We start from the raw sequence: 24,470 nt of genomic DNA, 5'->3' as shown, positions 1-24,470 counted from the left end.
GAATAGAAACAGTCAAATAAAATGGCACGATTGTTGAACAGTATTAGTTTCAATAGCATCACATCCTCTTGGAAGTGTACGTTCCAGGCCAGTTCCAGATCCCACTCACCCAGTACAATAGAGATAGTCTTCATGAGGTTAAAGACAGTCTCGTTGTGCCTCAGATGGTGGGAGCTGTGCTGAGACATCCGTTTACCCTTACGTCTCACGTAGACATAGATGCGTGCGTACACAGCCACCATGACAGAAAAGGTGAGCAGGTTGAGAGACGCCCAGAAGATCATATACCTGGAGAAGAAAATACTTTGTCTTTTGCTTTAAACCCAACATCCTGAGACACACACACACATTGAAAGCCGAGGTCAGCCAGCCACACTGCAGAAGCACCCTTGGAGCAGATCTAGGCTAGGGCACAACGGCAGGAGATGGCATCTAGCATACTTGGGACGCCAACAAACCTCAAGTCCATTTGCCAGCACACTCTCGACCAGGGGTCGTACGTATCAAGCATCTCAGAGTAGGACTGCTGATTTAGGATCAGCTTTGCCCTTTAAATAACATTATATAGGACAAGGGGGACCTGATCCTAGACCTAGCTGGTTACCTGCGGCTGTAGAGCGGGGCGATGACGGAGCAGTCGCTAAGCTGGCACTCACAGTTCCACCCCATGGAAGGGACCAGCCCCATGATGATAGACACTGCCCAGATACACACGATCAGCAGCACCACCCGCCGTTTGGTCATCTTGCTGTGCAGCTGCATAATCATAATAAAAATAAAACGTATAACACAGCACATACAGAGACTGCAAATCAATGTACGTGATTTAAAAAATTTAAAAATACAAATAGAGTAGAATGATAAAAACACGTACAAACACATAAGATACAAAAAGAACAGCCAGACTAATTTAAAGGAAAAGGCTTTGGAGCCTGTTAGAGTAGTTAGTCTTTTTTTTACCTGCATGGTAATTATGGTCTGGTGACGCTCCACCGCCACAGCCAGCAGGTTGGCCACAGACGCCGTCAGGCTCATGTCCACCAGAGCATTCCTAATGAACCATTGCTGCTTGGACAGCCTGAAGAAGAAGAAGATGCCTCTGTCGTCAACTGTCACAGAGACACTGAGATTCGTATGTCTTTTATCCAAACCCACTCGAGACATACACACACATACATTACAAACACCTACTGAGAAGTTGGAAGTCACAGTCAGCCACAGTGTAGTGCCCATAGAGCAGTTGAGGGTTAAATTTGCTGAAGGGCACAACGGCAGGTATCTAGGATACTGATCCGAACCAGTGACCCTCCGGTTACCGACCCGGCCTCTCTAGACTACTGTCCGCCCTACCTGATGGTCCAGGGTCCTGTGTTGAGCACGAGGTTGGTGTAGGCCAAGCCGGCGAACAGGTCCGCAGCGGCCATGTTGGCTAGCAGGAAGTAGATGGGGAAGTGGAAGCGTCGGTTGATCAAGATGGCCGCCATCACCATTATGTTGGACAGGATCATAATGAGGCAGATGGTCAGGCCCAGGACCACTACCACACAGTCCCTGACACGCCAGTGTCTGCTGATCTCCTTCCCTACGTAATCGTAGAAGAAGGTGACGTTGTGGCTGTAGTCGCACGCGTTTCCCCTGCCACTGCTCTCCATGGCGGCTGGAGACAGAGACAGAATGGAATGGAATTCGGTAAAAGTAGGTGTGAGGCCCTTGGCTCCGCTAGGAGTTGACAGGAATAAGTCAAGTCAAATGAAGGCCTTCTCTGTATGGCATTACTTTGCCCATTCATAGATGCTAACTACCTTGAGCGCCTTTTGATGAAGGTATCTTGGGTGACTTTTGTTGAGAGCCCCGATGCTTGCTCTAAACGTTAACATGGATCGCTTGCGGTACGGTCTTGGAAACCTATCTTTCATAACAATAAAATAAAAGGCTATATTACTACACATAGGGTTAGTCTTTATAACCCTTAATAGGTTTATTTTAGAGTTAGTCTTCCCACACAGACATATAGTTGAAGTCGGACATTTACATACACTTAGGTTGGAGTCATTAAAACTTGTTTTTCAACCACTCCACAAATTTCTTGTTAATAAACTATAGTTTTGGCAAGTTGGTTAGGACATCTACTTTGTGCATGACAAGTCATTTTTCCCAAAATTGTTTACAGACAGATTATTTCACTTACAATCCAGTGGTCAGAAGTTTACATACACTAAGTTGACTGTGCCTTTAAACAGCTTGGAAATTTCCAGAAAATTATGCCATGGCTTCAGAAGCTTCTGATAGGCTAATTGACATAATTTGAGTCAATTGAAAGTGTACCTGTGGATGTATTTCAAGGCCTACCTTCAAATGCAGTGCCTCTTTGCTTGACATCATGGGGAAAAATTATAGACCTCCACAAGTCTGGTTCATCATTGGGAGCAATTTCCAAACGCCTGAAGGTACCACTTTCATATGTACAAGCAATCTGTCTCCTAGGGATGAACGTACTTTGGTGCGAAAAGTGCAAATCAATCCCAGAACAACAGCAAAGGACTTGTGAAGATGCTGGAGGAAACAGGTACAAAAGTATCTATATCCACAGTAAAATGAGTACTATATTGACATAACATGAAAGGCCACTCAGCAAGGAAGAAGCCACTCCTCGAAAACCGCCATAAAACAGCCAGACTACGGTTTGCAACTGCACATGGGGACAAAGATCATACTTTTTGGAGAAATGTCCTCTGGTCTGATGAAACTAAAATAGAACTGTTTGGCTATAATGACCATCGTTATGTTTGGAGGAAAAAGGGGTGAGGCCTTTAAGCCGAAGAACACCATCCCAACCGTGAAGCACGGGGGTGGCAATATCATGTTTGTGGGGGTACTTTGCTGTAGGAGGGACTGGTGCACTTCACAAAATAGATGGCTTCATGAGAATAAAAATTTGGTGGATAAATTGAAGCAACATCTAAAGACATCAGTCAGGAAGTTAAAGCTTGGTTGCAAATGGGTCTTCCAAATGGACAATGACCCCAAGCATACTTCCAAAGTTGTGGAAAAATGGCTTACGGACAACAAAGTCAAGGTATTGGAGTGGCCATCACAAAGCCCTGACCTCAATCCTATAGAACATTTCTGGCCAGAACTGAAAAAACGTGTGCGAGCAAGGAGGCCTACAAACCTGACTCAGTTACACCAGCTCTGTCAGGAGGAATGGGCCAACATTCACCCAATTTATTGTGGGAAGCTTGTGGAAGGCTACCCGAAACATTTGACCCAGGTTAAATAATTTAAAGGCAATGCTACCAAATACTAATCGAGTGTATGTAAACGTCTGACCCACTGGGAATGTGATGAAAGAAATAAAAGCTGAAATAAATCATTCTCACATTTCACATTCTTAAAATAAAGTGGTGATCCTAACTGACCTAAAACAGGGAATTTCTACTGGGATTAAATGTCAGGAATTGTGAAGAAAAATGTGGCTAAGGTGTATGTAAACTTCCGACTTCAACTGTATATATTAGTCTTTGTGGTTAAACCCTAGCTGTTGCAAGAGTGTGCTTGGAGGCTAGGTCGGAGTCAGACCGAAACTTGATAAAGAGAAGTAACCACTGTCTGGTATTGACATTTTGATCTTGTGTGACAGTGGACAATGCTAATGAATTCAGAAAAAAATACTGTACTAGGTTACCTTATAAGGTAACCTCAGCATATTGCTGTATACATACATTGACATAGGTGATCATACCACTAGGGAGTGATGACATGTATAAAATCAGCTGTGCTTTTAGGTGGGGTGTAGAACTTACTGTGAAACATACGTGCTGTGTTTCCATCGTCACTTCTGTCTGCAATTGCATTAATAAAGGTTTGATTGATTTACTTAAAGATGATATTGTCTGACTGCTGATTTCACCAATAAGCCAATGATTGACAAGGAACCTACCTCGACAATACCCTAGACCCACTCCAATTCGCATACCACCCCAACAGATCCACAGATGACGCAATCACACTCCACACTGCCCTTTGCCACCTGGACAAAAGGAACACCCGTGAGAATGCTGTTCATTGACTACTGCCCAGCGTTCAACACCATAGTGCCCACGAAGCTCATCCCTAAGCTAAAGCTATTAAACACCTTCCTCTGCAACTGGATCCTGAACTTCCTGACGGGCCACCCCCAGGTGGTAAGGGTAGGCAACAACACATCTGCCACGCTGAATTTCAACACTGGGGCCCCTCAGGGTTGTGTACTTAGTCTCCTCCTGTACTCCCTGTTCACCCACGACTGCATGGCCAAACGACCCCAACACCATTAAGTTTGCTGACGACACAACAGTGTCACCGATAACGATGAGACAGCCTATAGGGAGGTCAGAGAACTGGCAGTGTGGTGCCAGGACAACAACCTCTGCCTCAACGTGATCAAGACAAAGGAGCTGATCGTGGACTACAGGAACAGGCGGGCTGAACAGGCCCCCATTAACATCAACGGGGATGTAGTGGAGCAGGTTGAGAGCTTCAAGTTCCTTGTTGTCCACATCACCAGCGAACTATCATGGTCCAAACACACCAAGACAGTCGTGAAGAACAAAACATTTTCCACCTCAGGAGACTGAAAATATTCTGGGTCCCCAGATCCTCAAAAAGTTACACAGCTGCACCATCGAGAGCATCCTGACCGGTTGCATCACCGCCTGGTATGGTAACTGCTCGGCATCTGACCGTAAGGCGCTACAGAGGGTAGTGCGTACGGCCCAGTACATCACTGGGGCCAAGCTTTCACAAAGAACTAACATCAACAACATGCATGAGTCTTTCATGGTTGAGGTTTGAGGAGAAATGTACTACTTCTCGTCTTTTTAAGAAACATGTTGAAAATGCCAAACGACTTGAATAATCTATTTGCATACACTTCAAAACACAGTACCAGTCAAAAGTACACCTACTCAGAGATTTTTCTTTATTTGTACTATTTTCTACATTGTAGAATAATAGTGAAGACATCAAATCTATGAAAGAACACATGGAATCATGTAGTAACCAAAAAAAGTGTTAAACAAATCAAAACATATTTTATATTTGAGATTCTTCAAAGTAGCCACCCTTTGCCTTGGTGACAGCTTTGCACACTCTTGGCATTCTCCCAAACAGCTTCGTGAGGTAGTCACCTGGAATGCATTTCAATTAACAGGTGTGCCTTGTTAAAAGTTAATTTGTGGAATTTCCTTCCTTAATACATTTGAGCCAATCAGTTGTGTTGTGACAAATAGCCCTATTTGGTAAAAGACAAAGTCCATATTATGGCAAGAACAGCTCAAATAAGCAAAGAGTAACAGTCCATCATTACTTTAATACATGAATGTAAGTCAATCCAGAAAATGTCAAGAACTTTTAAAGTTTCTTCAAGTGCAGTCGCATAAACCATCAAGCACTATGATGAAACTGGCTCTCATGAGGACCACCACAGGAAAGGAAGACCCAGAGTTACCTCTGCTACAGAGGATAAGTTCATTAGAGTTACCAGCCTCGTAAATTGCAGCCCAAATAAAGTAACAGACGCATCTCAACATCAACTGTTCAGAGGAGACTGTGTGAATCAGGCCTCAAATTGCTGCAAAGAAACCACTATTAAAGGATACAAATAAGAAGAAGAGACTTGCTTGGGCCAAGAAACACGAGCAATGGACATTAGACTGGTGGAAATCTGTCCTTTGGTCTGATGAGTCCAAATTTGAGATTTCTGGTTCCAACTGCCGTGTCTTTGTGAGACACAGAGTAGGTGAACGGATGACCTCTGCATGTGTGGTTTCCACCGTGAAGCATGGAGGAGGTGTGATGGTGCTTTGCTGGTGACACGGTCTGTGACGTATTTAGAATTCAAGGCACACTTAACCAGCATGGCTACCACAGCATTCTGCAGCGATTCACCATCCCATCTGGTTTGGGCTTAGTGGGACTATCATTTGTTTTTCAACAGGACAATGACCCAACACACTTCTAGGCTGTGTAAGGGCTATTTGATCAAGAAAGCGAGTGATGGAGTGCTACATCAGATGACCTGGCCTCAACCCAATTGAGATGGTTTGGACAGCAGCGTGAGGAAAAACAGCCAACAAGTGCTCAGCATATGTGGGAACTCTTTCAAGACTGTTGGAAAAGCATTCCAGGTGAAGCTAGTTGAGAGAATGCCAAGAGTGTGCAAAGCGTAGCTACTTTGAAGAATATAAAATATATTTTGATTTGTTTAACACTGTTTTGGTTACTACATGTGTTATTTCATGGTTTGTGTCTTCACTATTATTCTACAATGTAGAAAATAGTTTTTTTTAAATAAAGAAAAAACATTGAATTGGTAGGTGCGTCCAAACTTTTGACTGGTACTGTACATACCCCACCAGACACGCCACTATGGGTTTCTTCACCGTACCCAAAACAAAAACAGAACTCATGCGTCCCTCAGTTATGTAATGCTCTGCCACCAGAGGTTAGTCAGGCAAAAAGCAAGTTTCGCTTTAGAAAACAGATTAAAGAAAACATTGTATCACAATGCCTATCCTCTTTCTAAAGTTCTAATTTAACTATACTGTGAATAGGAATTATGTATATGTATATTGGAATAGTGTGTAAATTGTATTTTTGTTGTCTTTCCAATTTATATCTCTTATTTTATATATATAATTTCATGTAATATATTATGTTGTTCTCGTTTATAACTGTTCTGTACTTTGTCATGCACTTGTATGTTTATGTGGATCCCAGAAAGAGTAGCTGCTGCATGTACAGTGACTAGTTTGGATCCTAATAACTAACTGTAGTGAACTATAATCTACTCTACTGAACTATACTTTTATTTACTGTACTCTACTGTGCTGTCCAAACTTCCGTCCGGACCGGACCAAATTTGAACCAATCATCAACGTCTATGCTTGGCTAACCTAATCCCCAGGCTATTGAGCACAGCGCATATAAGCCTGGGGTATCAACAACTCAAAGTTGGTGTTAGTGGGAGTGACCATAGAATTATATTGGAGTAAAACCTACCGAGTAAAGTATTTGTCATCACTTCATTTTAGTGAATCACACGAGTGCAAGGCGTGGCTCTGTGCTTGTGGTGTGCTAATGTACTGGGAGGGTTAAGGGGAAGGGTTTGTGGGAGATGATTGGTTGGCCGATTAAGCCGGAAGTGTCTGCGTACAAGATTAATGTTTGTGCCAAATGAAGGCCGGTTCAGATGTCTGTGGACATTGAAATCAAAGCCAGGGTTCATTTGTCCAGAATTTTTACTCTTGCTTTGTCCAGACGACAGAAAGAAAACAGTTATCAGAGGAAAGGAGGACAGTGGCCAGTGACCCAATTGTGGTTTGTGACTACTTTGATTTCCTATTGTAGCCAATTAAATTGCAGAACTTCCGTTAACGATTTTTTGCAAATCTGTTACCAATTTGGTAATAATTCCTAATCAAAATGAATATCCGTAAAAACACTAACTAATTGATAGGTCTACCTTTACTTGTTACTTCTGTAAACGTTAATTATTCTCCCTCATGAGGAATATCTTAAAGATAGGTAGGTTTTCTGTAACGGAATTTCAAGACACAAGGCAATGTTTCTTAAACTTACAGAAGGCAGAAAAAATATCATGAACTAAATGTAAGTGTTGATAACTTGGCAGGGGTATTTCTAATACTTAAATACTTAATACAATAAATCAAAGCCTTTGCTTATTCCACATTTTTTGAATGTAATATGGTTGAAAAATGTATACATGCATTAATATTTTTTTTAAAGACTCATAGCTTTCATTTAACACCCAATTTGATATGCTCCTATAAATTTTTACATGGGAATGACCACACACATGGTATGGATCTGTGCAAATCTGCTACAGTAACAGGCTTTTTTCTTTGAAATATTATTTCTTGCTGATATGAAAGATAAGGGTCATATATTTCAAAAAAACTGTTAAAACACAGCATTGTAATTGCAGTTCACACAGAGCTGTGGGCAAAGCTAACCACTGAAACCCCCTACACAGAGCTAGGCACTACTGTTTTCTATTTTTTTTAACTAGGCAAGTCAGTTAAGCACAAATTATTATTTCCAATGACAGCCTACCCGGGCCAATTCTGGGCTAATTGTACACCGCCCTATGGGACTACCAATCATGGCCGGATGTGATACAGCCTAGATTCGAACCAGGGACTGCAGTGATGCCTCTTGCACTGAAATGCAGTGCCTTAAACCACTGTGCCACTCAGCAACCCTATACTAGACACCTTGTGCCAGATGTGATATAGGCTTACTGACAGTAGTTGCCTCCACTGATTCTACCCCCTTAGGCCTATTATGGGACAGTTTCTGCCACAAAAAGGCATGTGTAAACCAGCAGAGTGCAGGTTGAGTGTGTGAACTCAACCTGGTCTCAAAGCATTTCGTATTATTCTGGAACGAAATCCGAGACACTCCTTTTAGTAAGATTTTACATTTGCTATGGTTACATAAGACAGATGGTTACTTAAGTCAAAAACTAAAGGAGGGGAGTTGGTCAGGGTGGATGGGTATAACGCGAATGTCTAGCAACCCAAAGGTTGCGAGTTCAAATCTCATCACGGACAACTTTTCAACTACTTACTACTCTTTAGCTACTTTGGAACTACTTAGCATGTTAGCTAACACTTCCCCTAACCTTAACCATTTGAGCTAACTCTTACCTTTACCCTAACTCCTAAACTTAACCATAACCCTAATCCCCAGCCTAGATAATGATAGCGAGCTAGCCACCTAGCTAGAATTCATAACATATTGTATGTTAACAAATTCATAACATATAATACAAATGTAATTTGTAAATAATCATACGAAATGGGTGATGGGCATCAACAAATTAATTCATACCATATGAAATATAACATATACTAAATGCGGATTTACGTACAGAATAATACGAAATGCTCTGACACCAGGTTGCTGAACTGTATTCTAATACTTTGCGTGAATAAACAGATAACTATCTGATCGCGCCGTGCACTGTTGCAAAATAACAATTTGACAGGTATCCAGTTTTTCAAGTTAAACTTAGAACATTGTACAAGACCAAGACACCAAACCTTATAGTTAAACTTAACATTTTCTTGAACAAACATAAAAAGGTCTACGTGACATTGTTTTATTCCCTCTGTAAAATCAGGTGTAAACAAAGGTACAAGGTACTGTTACAGTAAAACAAGGACTGGAGGTACGGTAGAACTAGAAGAAAATCGGAAAGGTTTACGGAATGACGCCTAGGTCAATTAAGAAGTTTCAGCTTTGTTTTAACTCTTATAACTCTTAAGACAAAACAAGTGCAGACTTTTTCAGAATAAATACAGGGACTAGAAGTAGGCTACTGTGATTTTCATACCTGACTACACACAATTTGATCAAAGCTGGACCTGAGTTTGTAATTGAATTACCGAACCCCACATTATACACCCAAGAATAATCATGCGTAGGCTTATAATAATAAACATTCGGTTGCTTACCGCTATTTTAGAACAACGTTTCCCTCCAATATAACCCGAAATGCAATTTATATGTTGAACACTTCCAACAGGTAAATGTACCTTTTCACCCTCAGGGGCCAGGGTTCCGGTCTAAAGGCACGGTTTTGACTGCTCCTACAGTTTTGCTTCGGTACTGCAGACGAACTGACGCCCGGCCCAGAAAGACAAATTCCATACACGGCCACATAAACAAGTCAAATAACCAATAAGACACCACCTACAGCCAAAGTGAGTAAATATGTCTTAAGTTTATGTATATGTAAGTTTTGGAGGCCTGACCAAATTTACATCGACATGTAAAGATCTGTCACACGTTGAAAGCAAGTCTAAAAAGCGCTAGATCTGTTCTATGTGCGCTATTTCTATGCTTCCCTGGGTTTCATTTTTGCATCTTTTACTTTCGATTTTGTACACCAGCTTCAAAAACCAATACAATAAATGTTGGTTATTGAAAATATATTTCTCAGCAGTTTAGATGGTACAATTATACTATAAACTGCATGTTTTATCACATAAACTGAAATTAGACAAACTATTGGAATTTTTGCAAGCAGGAAATGGCAGAGCAATTTCTGCATATTGCACCTTTGACATGTTATATTCATCCAAAGTCTGGCATGTGTTAGGATAATGTGATGACGTTGTCGCTGCTCCCTGTGCGCACTGAGTGCTAGTGGTTATGTGATGTTGATCCATAAAAACCGGATGCAACCCGGAAATAAACGGTCCATGTATTGGCAATATGCGAACGTGAGTAGATTTCCTTGGGTTACGGTCAAATCACTTAAGACACACCCTCGTTCACTTACCCTCTCCTTATGCCCTTGGGGGAATCCCCGTCGCCATCTTGGTGGGTGGTCCAAATGATTAGCCAAGCAAGGGAGGTTTACAAAGTAAGCCCCTCAGCCAATGTTTTTATTCGGCTTTGCGAGTGTACTATTATGTTCACTCCCGGGCCTGAAACTCCCCATAATTCAATTTGCGACGATTGTACATCCGCTAAGAAAAGTCCGCGAAAATTTAAACAACATAATTGGAGAAGTCAACGTAGAAGTGTAAGTAAAAACGAACGCAAATAAGTTAGAAATTGTACCACTACGTAAATATGTTTTTGTTTGGTTAACTTTGGAAATTGTAGAAATAAAAAATGTTCCTTCTTCAGAAGTTCCAGCTTGGCAGGCTAACGTTAGTTAGCTAATTCATTTGCTAGCTTTCATACAGTAGGCATATATTAATAATAATATATTTAATATAAGTAGACATGGACTCATAATTGAATGTAGCGCATATAAAGCACCCACAAACCACTGGTGGCTGAACACACAATCATCGCGGGATGAACGAGTGACGAATTTCCAGCCAAGGGTGGTCCATTTAAATAATTTCTTCCTCATTTTTTAAAATTATATATATATATTTATTAACAACAAATCAATACATAAAGTACATGAGGGAACACAAGTGTATATATAAATAATGTAACGACCCTTGGTTTATAAGCGCGGAAATCTACTCTAACGCACGAGCATGCTTTTGCGGCACAGTCGATAGAGCGCTGGACCTCGGGCTCGAAGGTCGAGGGTTCGAAACCTGCTCCCTGCTGTTTCATTACAATAATATACAACAGACAATTGTGCTAGGGGGTACAATGTCAGGACCTTAAGGGACATACATAGAATTCTAAGTGTAACAGCTTTTTTATTTTTTGTCTTACAAAAATAAATTGAACTATATTTTAAGGTAAGAAAATGTGGTGTTTTGTTTTTAAATTTGCATATGTGAATATGGAATTTGGCCAAAATAATAATGAAATTAATGACATAAAATTGTTTAAACTTATTTCTATCGTAGGTAAAGAATCCAAGCAGTAGATCTCTCCACAATAGTGTAAAATCTTCATAAATGTGTTCAATTATAAATCTATTGATCTTGCGACATGAATACAATGCGAAAAAAAAGATGCAACAACGTTTCTGGTACAATTTGAGTTTGTTTTTCATAAACTTCTTCATGTTGGCAGGATCATATTTATGAATAATTTTAAAGCAAAGTTCCTTAATTTTGGTACCAAGTAGATATGTGTGTGGCAACATCCAACATTTTTTCAACAGATATTATCAATAAAACTGTTCCAATAAGGCATGACATAAGATATAGATTCAACATCCTGCTGAATCGGTTGTTGAATGAACCAAAAGAGAAACAAATCTTTCCTACTGATGAGTCAACAGGGTTAACGGAAGGTAGGTTCTGAGGGTCAGGTCTTGACACGTTCCTGAATAATAGAGCAACACCTGAGGGAATGGCATCTAAAACAATTGCAAAATCTTTAGGTGTTACAGGGACCTTGTAAAGTGATAACAATTCCTTATAAATACGTTTTTTTTTTTAAAGAGTTGACTCACCAATAAGATATTATTTCAGAACCAATATTCTATAAACAAAGAAGTATTTTATACAATATATCCCGATTATTCCATATATATCTGTGTGGAGAAAAATTATGCTTATAAAAGCAGAGTTTCACTGGAACTTGGTCAATATTATAATTGCAAATTAACATGAAGTTAAGGCCACCAAAAGTAGAGAAGACATGAGGAATAACATTTCACATAGAAGTGGGTCTTATTAGGAATTGTTTTATTCAATTGATCTTAAAAGTATCAAGGTAGTAAAGTCCAGAAAATTCAGCCCTCCATACTCATAAGTGTTCATTACAACAGTTGTCCTAACGTAATGGGTACGGTTTCTCCACAGAAAGTTGAAAAGCATCTGGTCTATCGCCTTGGTTATTTTACCTTCAAGATATAAAGATAGAGTGCCATGTGTTAGTCTAGAGATACCTTCAGCCTTGGTTATTAGGACTCTTCCTTTTAAAGAAACGTCCCTCTGCAGCCATTGATTTAGCTTCTTCTGGGCTTTTTTAATAAGAGGGTTAAAATTAAGTAAGCCTCTAGACTTCTGATCCTCAGTAATGTTTGTTTTTTTCACCTTTATTCAACCAGTTAGGCCAGTTGAGAACAAGTTCTCATTTACTCATTTACCTGGCCAAGAAAGCAAAGCAGTGCGACAAAACAACACAGAGTTACACATGGGATAAACAAAAGTACAGTCAATAACAATAGAAACATCTATATACAGTGTGTGCAAATGGAAAGGAGGTAAGGCAATAAATAGGCCATAGTAGCAAAGTAATAACAATTTAGCAAATTAACACTGGAGTGATAGATGTGCAGATGATGTGCAGGTAGAAATACTGGTGTGCAAAAGAGCAAAAAAAAGTAAATAAAAACAATATGGTAGTTGGATGCGCTATGTACAGCTACAGCGATCGGTGAGCTGCTCAGATAGCTGATGCTTAAAGTTAGTGAGGGAGATAAGTCTCCAACTTCAGTGATTTTTGTGACTCGTTCCAGTCATTGACAGCAGAGAACTGGAAGGAAAGGTGGCCAAAGGAGGTGCTGGCTTTGGGGATGACCAGTGAGATATACCTTCTGGAGCGTGTGCTACGGTTGGGGGTTGTTATGGTGACCAGTGAGCTGAGATAAGGTGGAGCATTAAATAGCAAAGACTTATAGATGACCTGGAGCTAGTGGGTCTGGCGACGAATATGTAGCGAGGGCCAGCAGGTCAGTGATCTGTTTGTTAACTTGGCTTTCAAAGACTTTGGAAAGGCAGGGCAGGATGGATATAGGTCTGAGTTTGGATCTAGAGTGTCACCCCTTTTGAAGAGGGGGATGACCGCGGCAACTTTCCAATCTTTAGGAATCTCGGACATAACGAAAGAGAGGTTGAACAGACTATTTATAGGGGTTGCAACAATTGGCGGCGGATAATTTTAGAAAGAGGGTCCAGATTGTCTGGCCCAGCTGATTTGTACGAGTCCAGGTTTTACAGCTATCTGGATTTGGGTGAAGGAGAAGCTGGGGAGGCTTGGGAAAGTAGCTGCGGGGGGTGCTGAGCTGTTGGCTGGGTTGGGGTAGCCAGGAGGAAAGCATGGCCAGCCGTAGAGAAATGCTTATTGAAATTCTCGATTATCGTGGATTTATCGGTGGTGACAGTGTTTCCTAGCCTCAGTGCAGTGGGCAGCTGGGAGGAGGTGCTCTTATTCTCCATGGACTTTAGTGTCCAATAACTTTTTGGAGTTAGAGCTGCAGGATGCAAATTTCTGTTTGAAAAAGCTAGCCTTTGCTTTTCTAACTGACTGTGTGTATTGGTTGGAGGGGAAGTTGGTCAGGATAATATCTATGAGGGTGCCCATGTTCATGGATTTAGGGTTGTACCTGGTGGGTTCCTTGATCATTTGTGTGAGATTGAGGGTGTCCAGCATAGATTGTAGGACGGCTGGTGTGTTAAGCAGAAATCTGCATCATCATCATCACAACTAGCCTTTGTAATGCAACACTCCCCACAGTTGGCCATTGTTGGTTGGCTACAGGTGTGTGTTTTCCTCTATGTCCAATGTTTACCAATCAGAGGAAGAAGATGGCTGATATGTATGTTACAGGTAGAGTATAGGGAGAGGTGGGTAAGGTAGGTCACGCATAGGTGGATTACAGACCACAAAGATGCTTTTACACCAATCATCTACAACACTATGGACTGGATCAAACCAGGTAAAAATACATGGCAGACAAAAGTAATCAACAGAATTGGAAACCGATCAATATGATTGAATCTCATTTATTTCCATGGGTTTGGAAATGTAGACAGTTGATACAGTACGGGACATTGTGTCTGGAGCCAGTGGTCTTAGGCAGTGACTGGGTTTGCTTTGGTAACACGGCCGCATCGTTATGGTAACATGATACAGTTAGGATGGCAATAGGTTGGGACAGGGCCACTGTATCAATATGAACTGGCTGAAGTCAGTGAGAATAGTAGAGAGGCCTAAAATACATTACAATTGTGAACAACAACAAAAAGACAACAAAACCACAATACCTATTCCACACAATCCTGCTGACCCAAACCATACTGTGCTGGCTTAGATATTTCCTTTTCTAGCACGGTTCCAGCAACAATGGGGATTGCGTAACCAGGCCTGCTTTGCTCGGCTCAGTAGTGTGAAACTGTTATAGTGGTGATTCCCAGCAGGGTTGGGGACCATTATATTTCAATTCCAGTCATTTCAGGAATACACAAAAAATCTAATTCTCTTCAATGCTTTGCAATGAGGAAAATTTGAATTTGGTTTACTCTCTGAATTGGCTGGAATTGGCCCCGACCCTGATTCCCAGCAGTTCAGGACCACCATCCATTTACTCTCCGGTCCACTTGATGGCCCAGCCTGCACCTCTCCGTGAGGAGCAGCGCTCCACGTCCTTCTCCCTATCCAGAAGGAACTCCCACAGCAGCTGGTTGACCGTCTCCGGCTGGTCCTGCTGTACCCAGTGGCTGCACCCAGGGATGGTGTGTAAGGTGACGGACCCCCGGGCGTAGGGCCTGGTGCCTCCAGACATCCCCTCTACCAGGATGCTGTCAGCCTCGCCCCAGATCAGCAGGCACGGCACCTCCACTTCCTGGTGCTTGTAAAGGGCGTTACTGGAATCATATTAAATGTACAATAAAAAGTTCTATAAAACATATTGGTCTTGTGTATTTTACTGGTTTGCTGTTTTCTTTCTATATTTCCATGTCCATCTTTTGTATTTTTTGTGGTGATTGCAGGAACAAAATCACCAAGGTGGTGATTCAGTGTCAGATACTGTATGTTGGTGGGGGAAATGAAATTCTATTTGACAGTCCACATGTTATCATAAAGGATATTGAGATGGTTAGCTATCTTTCTGACCTGAGTAGTGAGCGATAGTAATTGAGGGGTGCGGTCAGCCCGCCAGGTTGGGACAGGCGGTAGAGATAACCCTCGAGCTGAGCTTCAGTCAGCCTGCGGGCACGGTTCCTGATGCCACCACGACCCCCACACAGCAGACTACGCACCAACTGGACACAAAAACACAGGAGAGGAGGACAAACCATGGTACTATGACCTGTAATCATGAAGAAAAAAAACAGGGTGGAGGACTTAGTTTTACATGCAATGAGAGGACAGGACCTGGGTTCAAATAGTATTTGTTTTCTTTCAAATACTTTGAAAGTACATAACTGGGGGGGGGCAGATTTGCGGGTTTTGTACTTTTGGGACTATTCCATTGCACCATGAAAGCACGATAGTGTGTATGAATGTAACTATACGAGTCATAGAAGAGAAACTGCCTCTATGCTGGTGTGAGTTTCTTAGACACTACCTTGAAGTCCTCCAGTGATAGAGTGAACTCTGGGAGTGCAGGGAGCTGGAAGAAGCAGGCATGACCACAGCGCAGAAGCTCAGAGGGCCTCCTCAACACTGCATCTAGGTGGAGAAAAGAGAGATCACACTACACATAGCCAGCTAGGGCATTTCCAATATACTTCTATTCTCTGGAAAACCAAACTATACTGATCGAGCATCGAACTGAACCTATTTTAAAGCAAGTCCATAGATATGGTATGGTTCGGTTCAGTACCCATAAGGGAAAGTAATAGAACACACACACACACATGCAGGTACACACTCATCATTACCTAGCCAAGAGGCAGGGTGCGGTGCGTTCATGATGACCAGTCGCTGCACCATATCAGGCCTCTCCAGTGTGAAGTGCCAGGCCAGCATACCACCCCAGTCATGGCCCACCAACACACAACTGGTGTGGCCTGAAATCCCAAAAGGAACAATAAACTGTTGAACCTTTGAGGCCCATTGAACTCCTTGTAATTCTATAGCTTCTAGTAATGTAGGATATTTATTACTCATTTCTCCCTCGGGTCGTAGACAGTGAAGTCTGCATACATAGCCTGCTGTATATCAGGGAAATTCAACGAATGGCCTTCAACCCTCAAATACTGCTGGTTTTCTTTTTCAACGAATAGCTAATAGTTCATTCCTTGTGCGGAGAGACCACACACATCTGGTGTCCCGGTCCCAGTTCCCTAATTAGAAGGATAGACCAGCAGAACTTCAGCAGTTAAATAGCCTCGGTATACCATACGGGCTAACACGTGTAGTGTACCTAGTTCATCAATGGCGTCCCTGATATCGTGACAGAGTTTCTCCAGAGAGTAGTCCTCCAGCTGGGAGGGTGCGTCAGAGTCGCCACAGCCACGCAGGTCCATTGCCACCGTGTGGTACTGTCCACTAAACCCACACAGCTGGTAGCGCCACGAGTACCTGAGATAGAGATGGCGGGAGAGAGGATTGTTACATTACTTAAAGCTGCCAGGTATAATTGTATTATGTTATAGTTATAATGTGTTGTAAAACATGTACAATATGACAGGAGATGTGATGATGCTTTATAATGCGGTAATAATAAAGGAGTGTGTGTGTGTGTGTGTTACCAATTCTCTGGGAATCCATGAAGGAAGAGCATTAGAGGATTCCTGCTGTCTCCCTTGGTTACATAATGGAACCTCAAACCAGAGCTCTGTGATAACAGGGGAGATGGGGGTGTGGGGGGAAAGATAGAGGTGAGGAGGAGATGGAAAGAGAGGAAGACGGCAGAGAGATAGTTGAAGGGTTAACAGCTGCTGTGCTTTCCATCACTCTGGGAATTTGAAAGTGTTTGGCAGAATGACCCTGTTCTTTTTTTACATAGTTGTCGGTCCTCCAGCTTCTAATATTAGAGTAGAGTAGAGTGGAGATAGATAAGGTTGAAACGGGGTGTGTATCCCATATGGCACTCTATTCCCTAGATAGTGTACTACTTTTCACCAGGGCTCATAGAGCTCTGGTCAAGAGTTGCGCAATGGGTCCTGGTCAAAAGTCGTGTGTTGAGTTCCATTAGGGATGCAGACAGGGAGGTGGCGTGGGTGGTCAAACTAAAATTAGATACAACCCCTCAACTCTTGCACACATTAGTCAACTGGGCAATTGTCAAGACAGATAAACAGATAGCCTAATGTTGTATTTCACTTGAAAGACCCATTGATATTTTATTTACCCCGCTATCCCACCCAAACATGTTTGATTTCCATATGTTTTAGGGAAGTCATTAAGTACTCACCAATTGCTGACTGCAATAAAATGTAAAAATAGCTAATGTTATGCCGATAATAGCGGTGTTTTTCTCTCTCACCCCTATCTATTCTTACCCTGCCCCACAAGTAGCCGTGTTTGCCCAGAGTGGGATCACGCAGACATGCGGGCTGCTTCTTGCGGACTGTCCAATTGAAGGTCCCGTAGGGGTCTTTCAGTGCACGCCATGCGATCCGTGTAAGAACCAGTCCGGCTGTGAGTCCAGCCGTGCCATATACAAGAAACCAGTACAGCACAGACTGAAACCACAGACACAATCTGGTCGGAACCAGGAGAAGGTCCACGATCACGGAATTGCTCATTGCTCGCCTCCTTATTCTAGTTTTGGACCGCAAGTTTTAACAGGCTGTGAGAGCACCTGCTGTGTGTCTGTTGGGAAATCCCCAGTGGCGCATCCGCTTCTTCAATTTGGCGGATTGGAAAGAGCGTACCTGTCCCGCCTCATTTCAATACCCTTAGGGAAAAAAAACATTATTTCACAGGTGCAATGTCCCCGTGTTTTGGAACACTTCACGTGATATTTCTCCGGAAGTTTCACATGTGGATGTTCACAAGTGATCGCAACCATTCACATGTGAAATCATGTGGTTTTGGGGACACTTCACATGTGATATTTCACATGAAGTTTCACATGGATTAAAATGTTCCCGATGCCCTGCAGTCATTAGGTTGTCCCCAGAACGTCACGAAAGAGCCAGTGTTTTCTACGTAAATAGGCTATTTGACATACATGATTACATTGTGTATGGTTATTTACACATGATTTATTACTCAACATGTCCTCGCCTGGGAGTAAAACTCACAACCTCTTGGTTCACAGCGTTACGATCTTCCTGTAAAAGCCACCATGTATGTCTGTGTCACTGATTTGAGCTGTATTCCTACACTTTGGACTTAAGTCAAATCTCAATTTTGTGTAATATACTCAATCAAAATGATTTCAGTACCTCCAGAAATTATTCACACCCCTTGACTCTTTCCACATTTGTTGTGTTACAGACTGAATTTGAACCAAAAAAATGATTATATTGGGATTTTGGTTCACTGGCCTACCCAATAATGTCAAAATGGAAATGTTTTGAAATGAATTAAAAATTAAAGTTGAAATCTCTTCAGTAAATAAGTATTCATCCCCTTTCTGATAGCAAGCCTAAATAAGTTCAGGAGTAAAACAAAATGCTTAACCAGTCACATAAGTTGCATGGACTCACTGTGTTTAACATATTTTTTTTTATGACTACCTCATCTTATCTGTGAGGTCCCATCAGTTGAGCAGTTGAGCAGTGAATTTGAAACTGATTCAACCACAAAGCCTCTCAAAGGCCACCTATTTTATTTTACCAGGCAAGTCAGTAAGAACAAATTCTTATTTTCAATGAAGGCCTAGGAACAGTGGGTTAACTGCCTTTTTCAGGGGCAGAACGACATATTTTTACCTTGTCAGCTCGGGGATTCGATCTTGCAACCTTTCGGTTACTGGTCCAACACACTAACCACTAGGCTACCTGCCACCCACATTGGTAGATGGGTGGGAGGGAAAAGCAGACATTGAATATCCCTTTGAGCACAGTGAAGTTAATACACTTCACACGGGTATCACGACACCCAGTCACTACAAAGATACAGGCGTCCTTCCTAACTCAGTTGCCGAAGAGGCAGGAAACCACTCAGAAATTTCACCATGAGGCTAATGGTGACTTAATGGCTGGGATAGAAAACTGAGGATTGATCAACATTGTAGTTACAATACTAACCTAAATGACAGAGGGAGGATGCCTGTACAGAATAAAAAGAAAGAAAGTATGGGCTAGTTTTACAGATAGATTGCACCAGTACTGTACTACATTGTACTCTAGTCCATCCCCGACATCACAGAACCAAATGTAGGACTTCACAAAGGAAACCAGTCCAGAGCCCTTATTACCAGTACCTTATTACTGTCGGCTCATTCAGCCGACAGAAACTTTCAACCTGTTTTCCCCATTAAAGCAGCGAGTCGGAGTCTGAGGCCGAGCCTTCTCTTGTCTCTACTCCTCCCGTTACGGGGTCTGAGACGCCGAAGCTTCCCACCATTAGCTCTGACAAATTGGAAACCCTAGTCATTGGCGACTCCATTACCCGCAGTATTAGACTTAAAACGAATCATCCAGCGATCATACACTGTTTACCAGGGGGCAGGGCTACCGACGTTAAGGCTAATCTGAAAATGGTGCTGGTTAAAGCTAAAACTGCCGAGTGTAGAGAGTATAGAGATATTGTTATCCACGTCGGCACCAACGATGTTAGGATGAAACAGTCAGAGGTCACCAAGTGCAACATAGCTTCAGCGTGTAAATCAGTTAGAAAGATGTGTCGGCATCGAGTAATTGTCTCTGGCCCCCTCCCAGTTAGGGGGAGTGATGAGCTCTACAGCAGAGTCTCACAACTCAATCGCTGGTTGAAAACTGTTTTCTGCCCCTCCCAAAAGATAGAATTTGTAGATAATTGGCCCTCTTTCTGGGACTCACCCACAAACAGGACCAAGCCTGGCCTGCTGAGGAGTGACAGACTCTATCCTAGTTGGAGGGGTGCTCTCATCTTATCTACCAACATAGACAGGGCTCTAACTCCTCTAGCTCCACAATGAAATTGGGTGCAGGCCAGGCAGCAGGCTGTTAGCCAGCCTGCCAGCTTAGTGGAGTCTGCCACTAGCACAGTCAGTGTAGTCAGCTCAGCTATCCCCATTGAGACCATGTCTGTGCCTCGACCTGGGTTGGGCAAAACTAAACATGGCGGTGTTCGCCTTAGCAATCTCACTAGGATAAAGACCACCTCCATTCCTGTCATTATTGAAAGAGATCGTGATACCTCACATCTCAAAATAGGGCTACTTAATGTTAGATCCCTTACTTCAAAGGCAATTATAGTCAATGAACTAATCACTGATCATAATCTTGATGTGATTGGCCTGACTGAATCATGGCTTAAGCCTGATGAATTTACTGTGTTAAATGAGACCTCACCTCCTGTTTACACTAGTGACCATATCCTCCGTGCATCCCGCAAAGGCGGAAGTGTTGCTAACATTTACGATAGCAAATTTCAATTGACAATTTTTTTAAATGGCGTTTTCGTCTTTTGAGCTTCTAGTCATGAAATCTATGCAGCCTACTCAATCACTTTTTATAGCTACTGTTTACAGGCCTCCTGGGCCATATACAGAGTTCCTCATTGAGTTCCCTGAATTCCTATCGGACCTTGTAGTCATAGCAGATAATATTCTGGTGACTTTAGTAGTCACATGGAAAAGTCCACAGACCCACTCCAAAAGGCTTTCAGAGCCATCATCCACTCAGTGGGTTTTGTCCAACATGTCTCTGGACCTACTCACTGTCACAGTCACACTCTGGACCTAGTTTTGTCCCATGGAATAAATGTTGTGGATCTTAGAGTTTTTCCTCATAATCCTGGACTATCGGACCACCATTTTATTACGTTTGCAATTGCAACAAATAATCTGCTCAGACCCCAACCAAGGAGCATCAAAAGTCGTGCTATAAATTCACAGACAACACACAGATTCCTTGATGCCCTTCCAGATTCCATCTGCCTACCCAAGGACGTCAGAGGACAAAAATCAGTTAACCACCTAACTGCGGAACTCAATTTAACCTTGCACAATACCCTAGATGCAGTGGCACCCCTAAAAACTAAAAACATTTCTCATAAGAAACTAGCTCCCTGGTATACAGAAAAGAACCGAGCTCTGAAGCAAGCTTCCAGAAAATTGGAACGGAAAGGTCGCCACACCAAACTGGAAGTCTTCCGACTAGCTTGGAAAGACAGTACTGTGCAGTATCGAAGAGCCCTTACTGCTACTCGATCATCCTATTTTTCCAACTTAATTGAGGAAAATAAGAACAACCCGAAATGTATTTTTGATACTGTCGCAAAGCAAACTAAAAAGCAGCATTCCCCAAGTGAGGATGGCTTTCACTTCAGCAGTAATAAATTCATGAACTTCTTTGAGGAAAAGATCATGATCATTAGAAAGCAAATTACGGACTCCTCTTTAAATCTGCGTATTCCTTCAAAGCTCAGTTGTCCTGAGTCTGCACAACTCTGCCAGGACCTAGGATCAAGAGAGACACTCAAGTGTTTTAGTACTATATCTCTTGACACAATGATGAAAATAATCATGGCCTCTAAACCTTCAAGCTGCATACTGGACCCTATTCCAACTAAACTACTGAAAGAGCTGCTTCCTGTGCTTGGCCCTCCTATGTTGAACATAATAAACAGCTCTCTATCCACCGGATGTGTACCAAACTCACTAAAAGTGGCAGTAATAAAGCCTCTCTTGAAAAAGCCAAACCTTGACCCAGAAAATATAAAAAACTATCGGCCTATATCAAATCTTCCATTCCTCTCAAAAATATAAAAAGGGCTGTTGCGCAGCAAGCCTTCCTGAAGACAAACAAAGTATATGAAATTCTTCAGTCTGGTTTTAGACCCCATCATAGCACTGAGACTGCACTTGTGAAGGTGGTAAATAACCTTTTAATGGCATCAGACCGAGGCTCTGCATCTGTCCTCGTGCTCCTAGACCTTAGTGCTGCTTTTGATACCATCGATCACCACATTCTTTTGGAGAGATTGGAAACCCAAATTGGTCTACACGGACAAGTTCTGGCCTGGTTTAGATCTTATCTGTCGGAAAGATATCAGTTTGTCTCTGTGAATGGTTTGTCCTCTGACAAATCAACTGTAAATTTCGGTGTTCCTCAAGGTTCCGTTTTAGGACCACTATTGTTTTCACTATATATTTTACCTCTTGGGGATGTAATTCGAAAACATAATGTTAACTTTCACTGCTATGCGGATGACACACAGCTGTACATTTCAATGAAACATGGTGAAGCCCCAAAATTGCCCTTGCCAGAAGCCTGTGTTTCAGACATAAGGAAGTGGATGGCTGCAAACTTTCTACTTTTAAACTCGGACAAAACAGAGATGCTTGTTCTAGGTCCCGAGAAACAAAGAGAGCTTCGGTTGAATCTGACAATTACTCAATGGTTGTACAGTCGTCTCAAATATAACTGTGAAGGACCTCGGTGTTACTCTGGACCCCGATCTCTCTTTTGACGAACATATCAAGACTGTTTCAAGGACAGCTTTTTCCCCATCTGCGTAACATTGCAAAAATCAGAAACTTTCTGTCCAAAAATGATGCAGAAAAATTAATCCATGCTTTTGTCACTTCTCTAGGTTTGACTACTGCAATGCTCTACTTTCCGGCTACCCGGATAAAGCACTAAATAAACTTCAGTTAGTGCTAAATACGGCTGCTAGAATCCTGACTAGAACCAAACAATTTGATCATATTATTCCAGTGCTAGCCTCCCTACACTGGCTTCCTGTAGAGGCAAGGGCTGATTTCAAGGTTTTACTGCTAACCTACAAAGCATTACATGGGCTTGCTCCTACCTATCTCTCTGATTTGGTCCTGCCGTACATACCTACACGTATGCTACGGTCACAAGACGCAGGCCTCCTAATTGTCCCTAGAATTTTTAAGCAAACAGCTGGAGGCAGGGCTTTCTCCTATAGAGCTCCATTTTTATGGAATGGTCTGCCTACCCATGTGAGAGACGCAAACTCGGTCTCAACCTTTAAGTCTTTACTATAGATTCATATCTTCAGTGGGTCATGATTGAGTGTAGTCTGGCCCAGGAGTGTGAAGGTGAACGGAAAGGCTCTGGCGCAACGAACCGCCCGTCCTGTCTCTGCCTGGCCGGTTCCCCTCTTTCCACTGGGATTCTCAGCCTCTAACCCTATTACAGGGGCTGAGTCACTGCCTTACTGGTGCTCTTTCATGCCGTCCCTAGGAGGGGTGCGTCACTGATGTGATCTTCCTGCCTGGGTTGGCATCCCCCCCTTGGGTTGTGCCGTGGCGGAGATCTTTGTGGGCTATACTCGGCCTTGTCTCAGGATGGTAAGTTGGTGGTTCCTGTCTCAGCCTCCAGTATTTATGATGCAGCAGTTTGTGTCGGGAGGCTAGGGTCAGTTTGTTATATCTGGAGTACTTCTCCTGTCTTATCCGGTGTCTTGTGTGAATTAAGTATGCTCTCTCTAATTCTCTCTTTCTTTCTCTCGGAGGATCATGCCTCAGTACTACCTGGCATGATGACTCCTTGCTGTCCCCAGTCCACCTGGCCGTGCTGCTGCTCCAGTTTCAACTGTTCTTCCTGCAGCTATGGAATCCTGACCTGTTCACCGGACGTGCTACCTGTCCCAGACTTATTATTTGACCATGCTGGTCATTTATGAACATTTGAACATCTTGGCCATGTTCGGTTATAATCTCCACCCGGCACAGCCAGAAGAGGACTGGCCACCCCTCAGAGCCTGGTTCCTCTCTAGGTTTCTTCCTAGGTTTTGGCCTTTCTAGGGAGTTTTTCCTAGCCAACGTGCTTCAACACCTGCATTGCTTGCTGTTTGGGGTTTTAGGCTGGGTTTCTGTACAGCACTTTGAGATATCAGCTGATGTACGAAGGGCTATATAAATAAATTTGATTTGATCCAATGCAATGAAAAAAAATACCAACATTTTGTTTATTTTTTATTTTCTATAAAAGAGATGAGTTTACTCCATGATCATAACAGATTTAATCATTGACCTCGACAGACCACTCACATACCAAACAATAATCGAGGAAAATGTTACACAAAACCCCCCAAAAAAAACAAGACCAAAAATGTAACACAAAATAAAATACCTGAATAAAGCAAACTCTGCTGAGCACATTCTGAAGAAGAATCCATATTTATGGCACATCATGTCCATCAGTTACCATGGGGATAAAATAAGGAAT

At 42.4% G+C, this 24,470-nt stretch overlaps 2 protein-coding genes and 1 long non-coding RNA gene across 12 annotated transcripts in view; 1 reads left to right on the top strand and 2 right to left on the bottom strand.

The window, feature by feature from the left end:
- lpar2a (lysophosphatidic acid receptor 2a) overlaps positions 1–10,518 on the bottom strand; it is a 16,970-nt gene extending 6,452 nt beyond the window's left edge. The window contains exons 1-8 of one of the 9 annotated variants that reach the window (XM_065010017.1): positions 9,522–10,316; positions 3,941–4,030; positions 3,804–3,842; positions 1,803–1,909; positions 1,351–1,657; positions 961–1,078; positions 605–756; positions 110–288 (exon numbers count right to left, since the gene is read on the bottom strand). In XM_065010017.1, coding sequence (XP_064866089.1) covers positions 110–288; positions 605–756; positions 961–1,078; positions 1,351–1,652 — 751 coding nt within the window. In that variant the 5' untranslated portion in view covers positions 1,653–1,657; positions 1,803–1,909; positions 3,804–3,842; positions 3,941–4,030; positions 9,522–10,316. Of the gene's footprint in view, positions 1–109; positions 289–604; positions 757–960; positions 1,079–1,350; positions 1,658–1,802; positions 1,910–3,803; positions 3,843–3,940; positions 4,031–9,521; positions 10,317–10,351 lie in introns of those variants that run through there. The other 8 variants (XM_065010014.1, XM_065010015.1, XM_029635454.2 and 5 more) reach the window with 8 other exon arrangements.
- Positions 9,622–24,470, top strand: LOC135564641 (uncharacterized). Its single transcript, XR_010461172.1, has 2 exons — positions 9,622–9,770; positions 23,484–24,470. It is a non-coding gene; the product is annotated as an uncharacterized LOC135564641 (long non-coding RNA).
- Positions 14,206–18,051, bottom strand: LOC115110096 (epoxide hydrolase 3). 2 transcript variants are annotated; one of them, XM_065010018.1, is made up of 7 exons: positions 17,673–18,051; positions 16,920–17,005; positions 16,592–16,749; positions 16,111–16,235; positions 15,791–15,898; positions 15,337–15,485; positions 14,206–15,086 (listed from the first exon to the last, which is right to left on the bottom strand). In XM_065010018.1, exons 1-7 carry the CDS (start codon positions 17,916–17,918, stop codon positions 14,804–14,806), a joined length of 1,155 nt encoding a protein of 384 aa, XP_064866090.1. In that variant the 5' UTR covers positions 17,919–18,051; the 3' UTR covers positions 14,206–14,803. The 2 variants fall into 2 exon arrangements, with proteins under 2 accessions (XP_064866090.1, XP_064866091.1); XM_065010019.1 differs by having other exon boundaries at positions 17,585–17,674.

Source organism: Oncorhynchus nerka, linkage group LG26, assembly GCF_034236695.1.
Source record: "Oncorhynchus nerka isolate Pitt River linkage group LG26, Oner_Uvic_2.0, whole genome shotgun sequence".
NCBI classification, from domain to species: domain Eukaryota; kingdom Metazoa; phylum Chordata; class Actinopteri; order Salmoniformes; family Salmonidae; genus Oncorhynchus; species Oncorhynchus nerka.
The sequence above is the reverse complement of the archived record's forward strand: the minus strand, read 5'-3'. Positions and strand labels throughout refer to the sequence as shown.

What these genes read in the sequence shown, in the direction of transcription:
- LOC115110096 (XM_065010018.1), bottom strand. Translation starts at nt 17,918, where the DNA reads ATGAGCAATTCCGTGATCGTGGACCTTCTCCTGGTTCCGACCAGATTG. An exon ending in ACGGCTACTTGTGGGGCAGG is followed by an intron (nt 17,006 to 17,672) that starts GTAAGAATAGAT and finishes CTGTTATCACAG; the next exon opens with AGCTCTGGTTTGAGGTTCCA. An exon ending in TATCACTGGAGGACTTCAAG is followed by an intron (nt 15,486 to 15,790) that starts GTAGTGTCTAAG and finishes TTTTGTGTCCAG; the next exon opens with TTGGTGCGTAGTCTGCTGTG.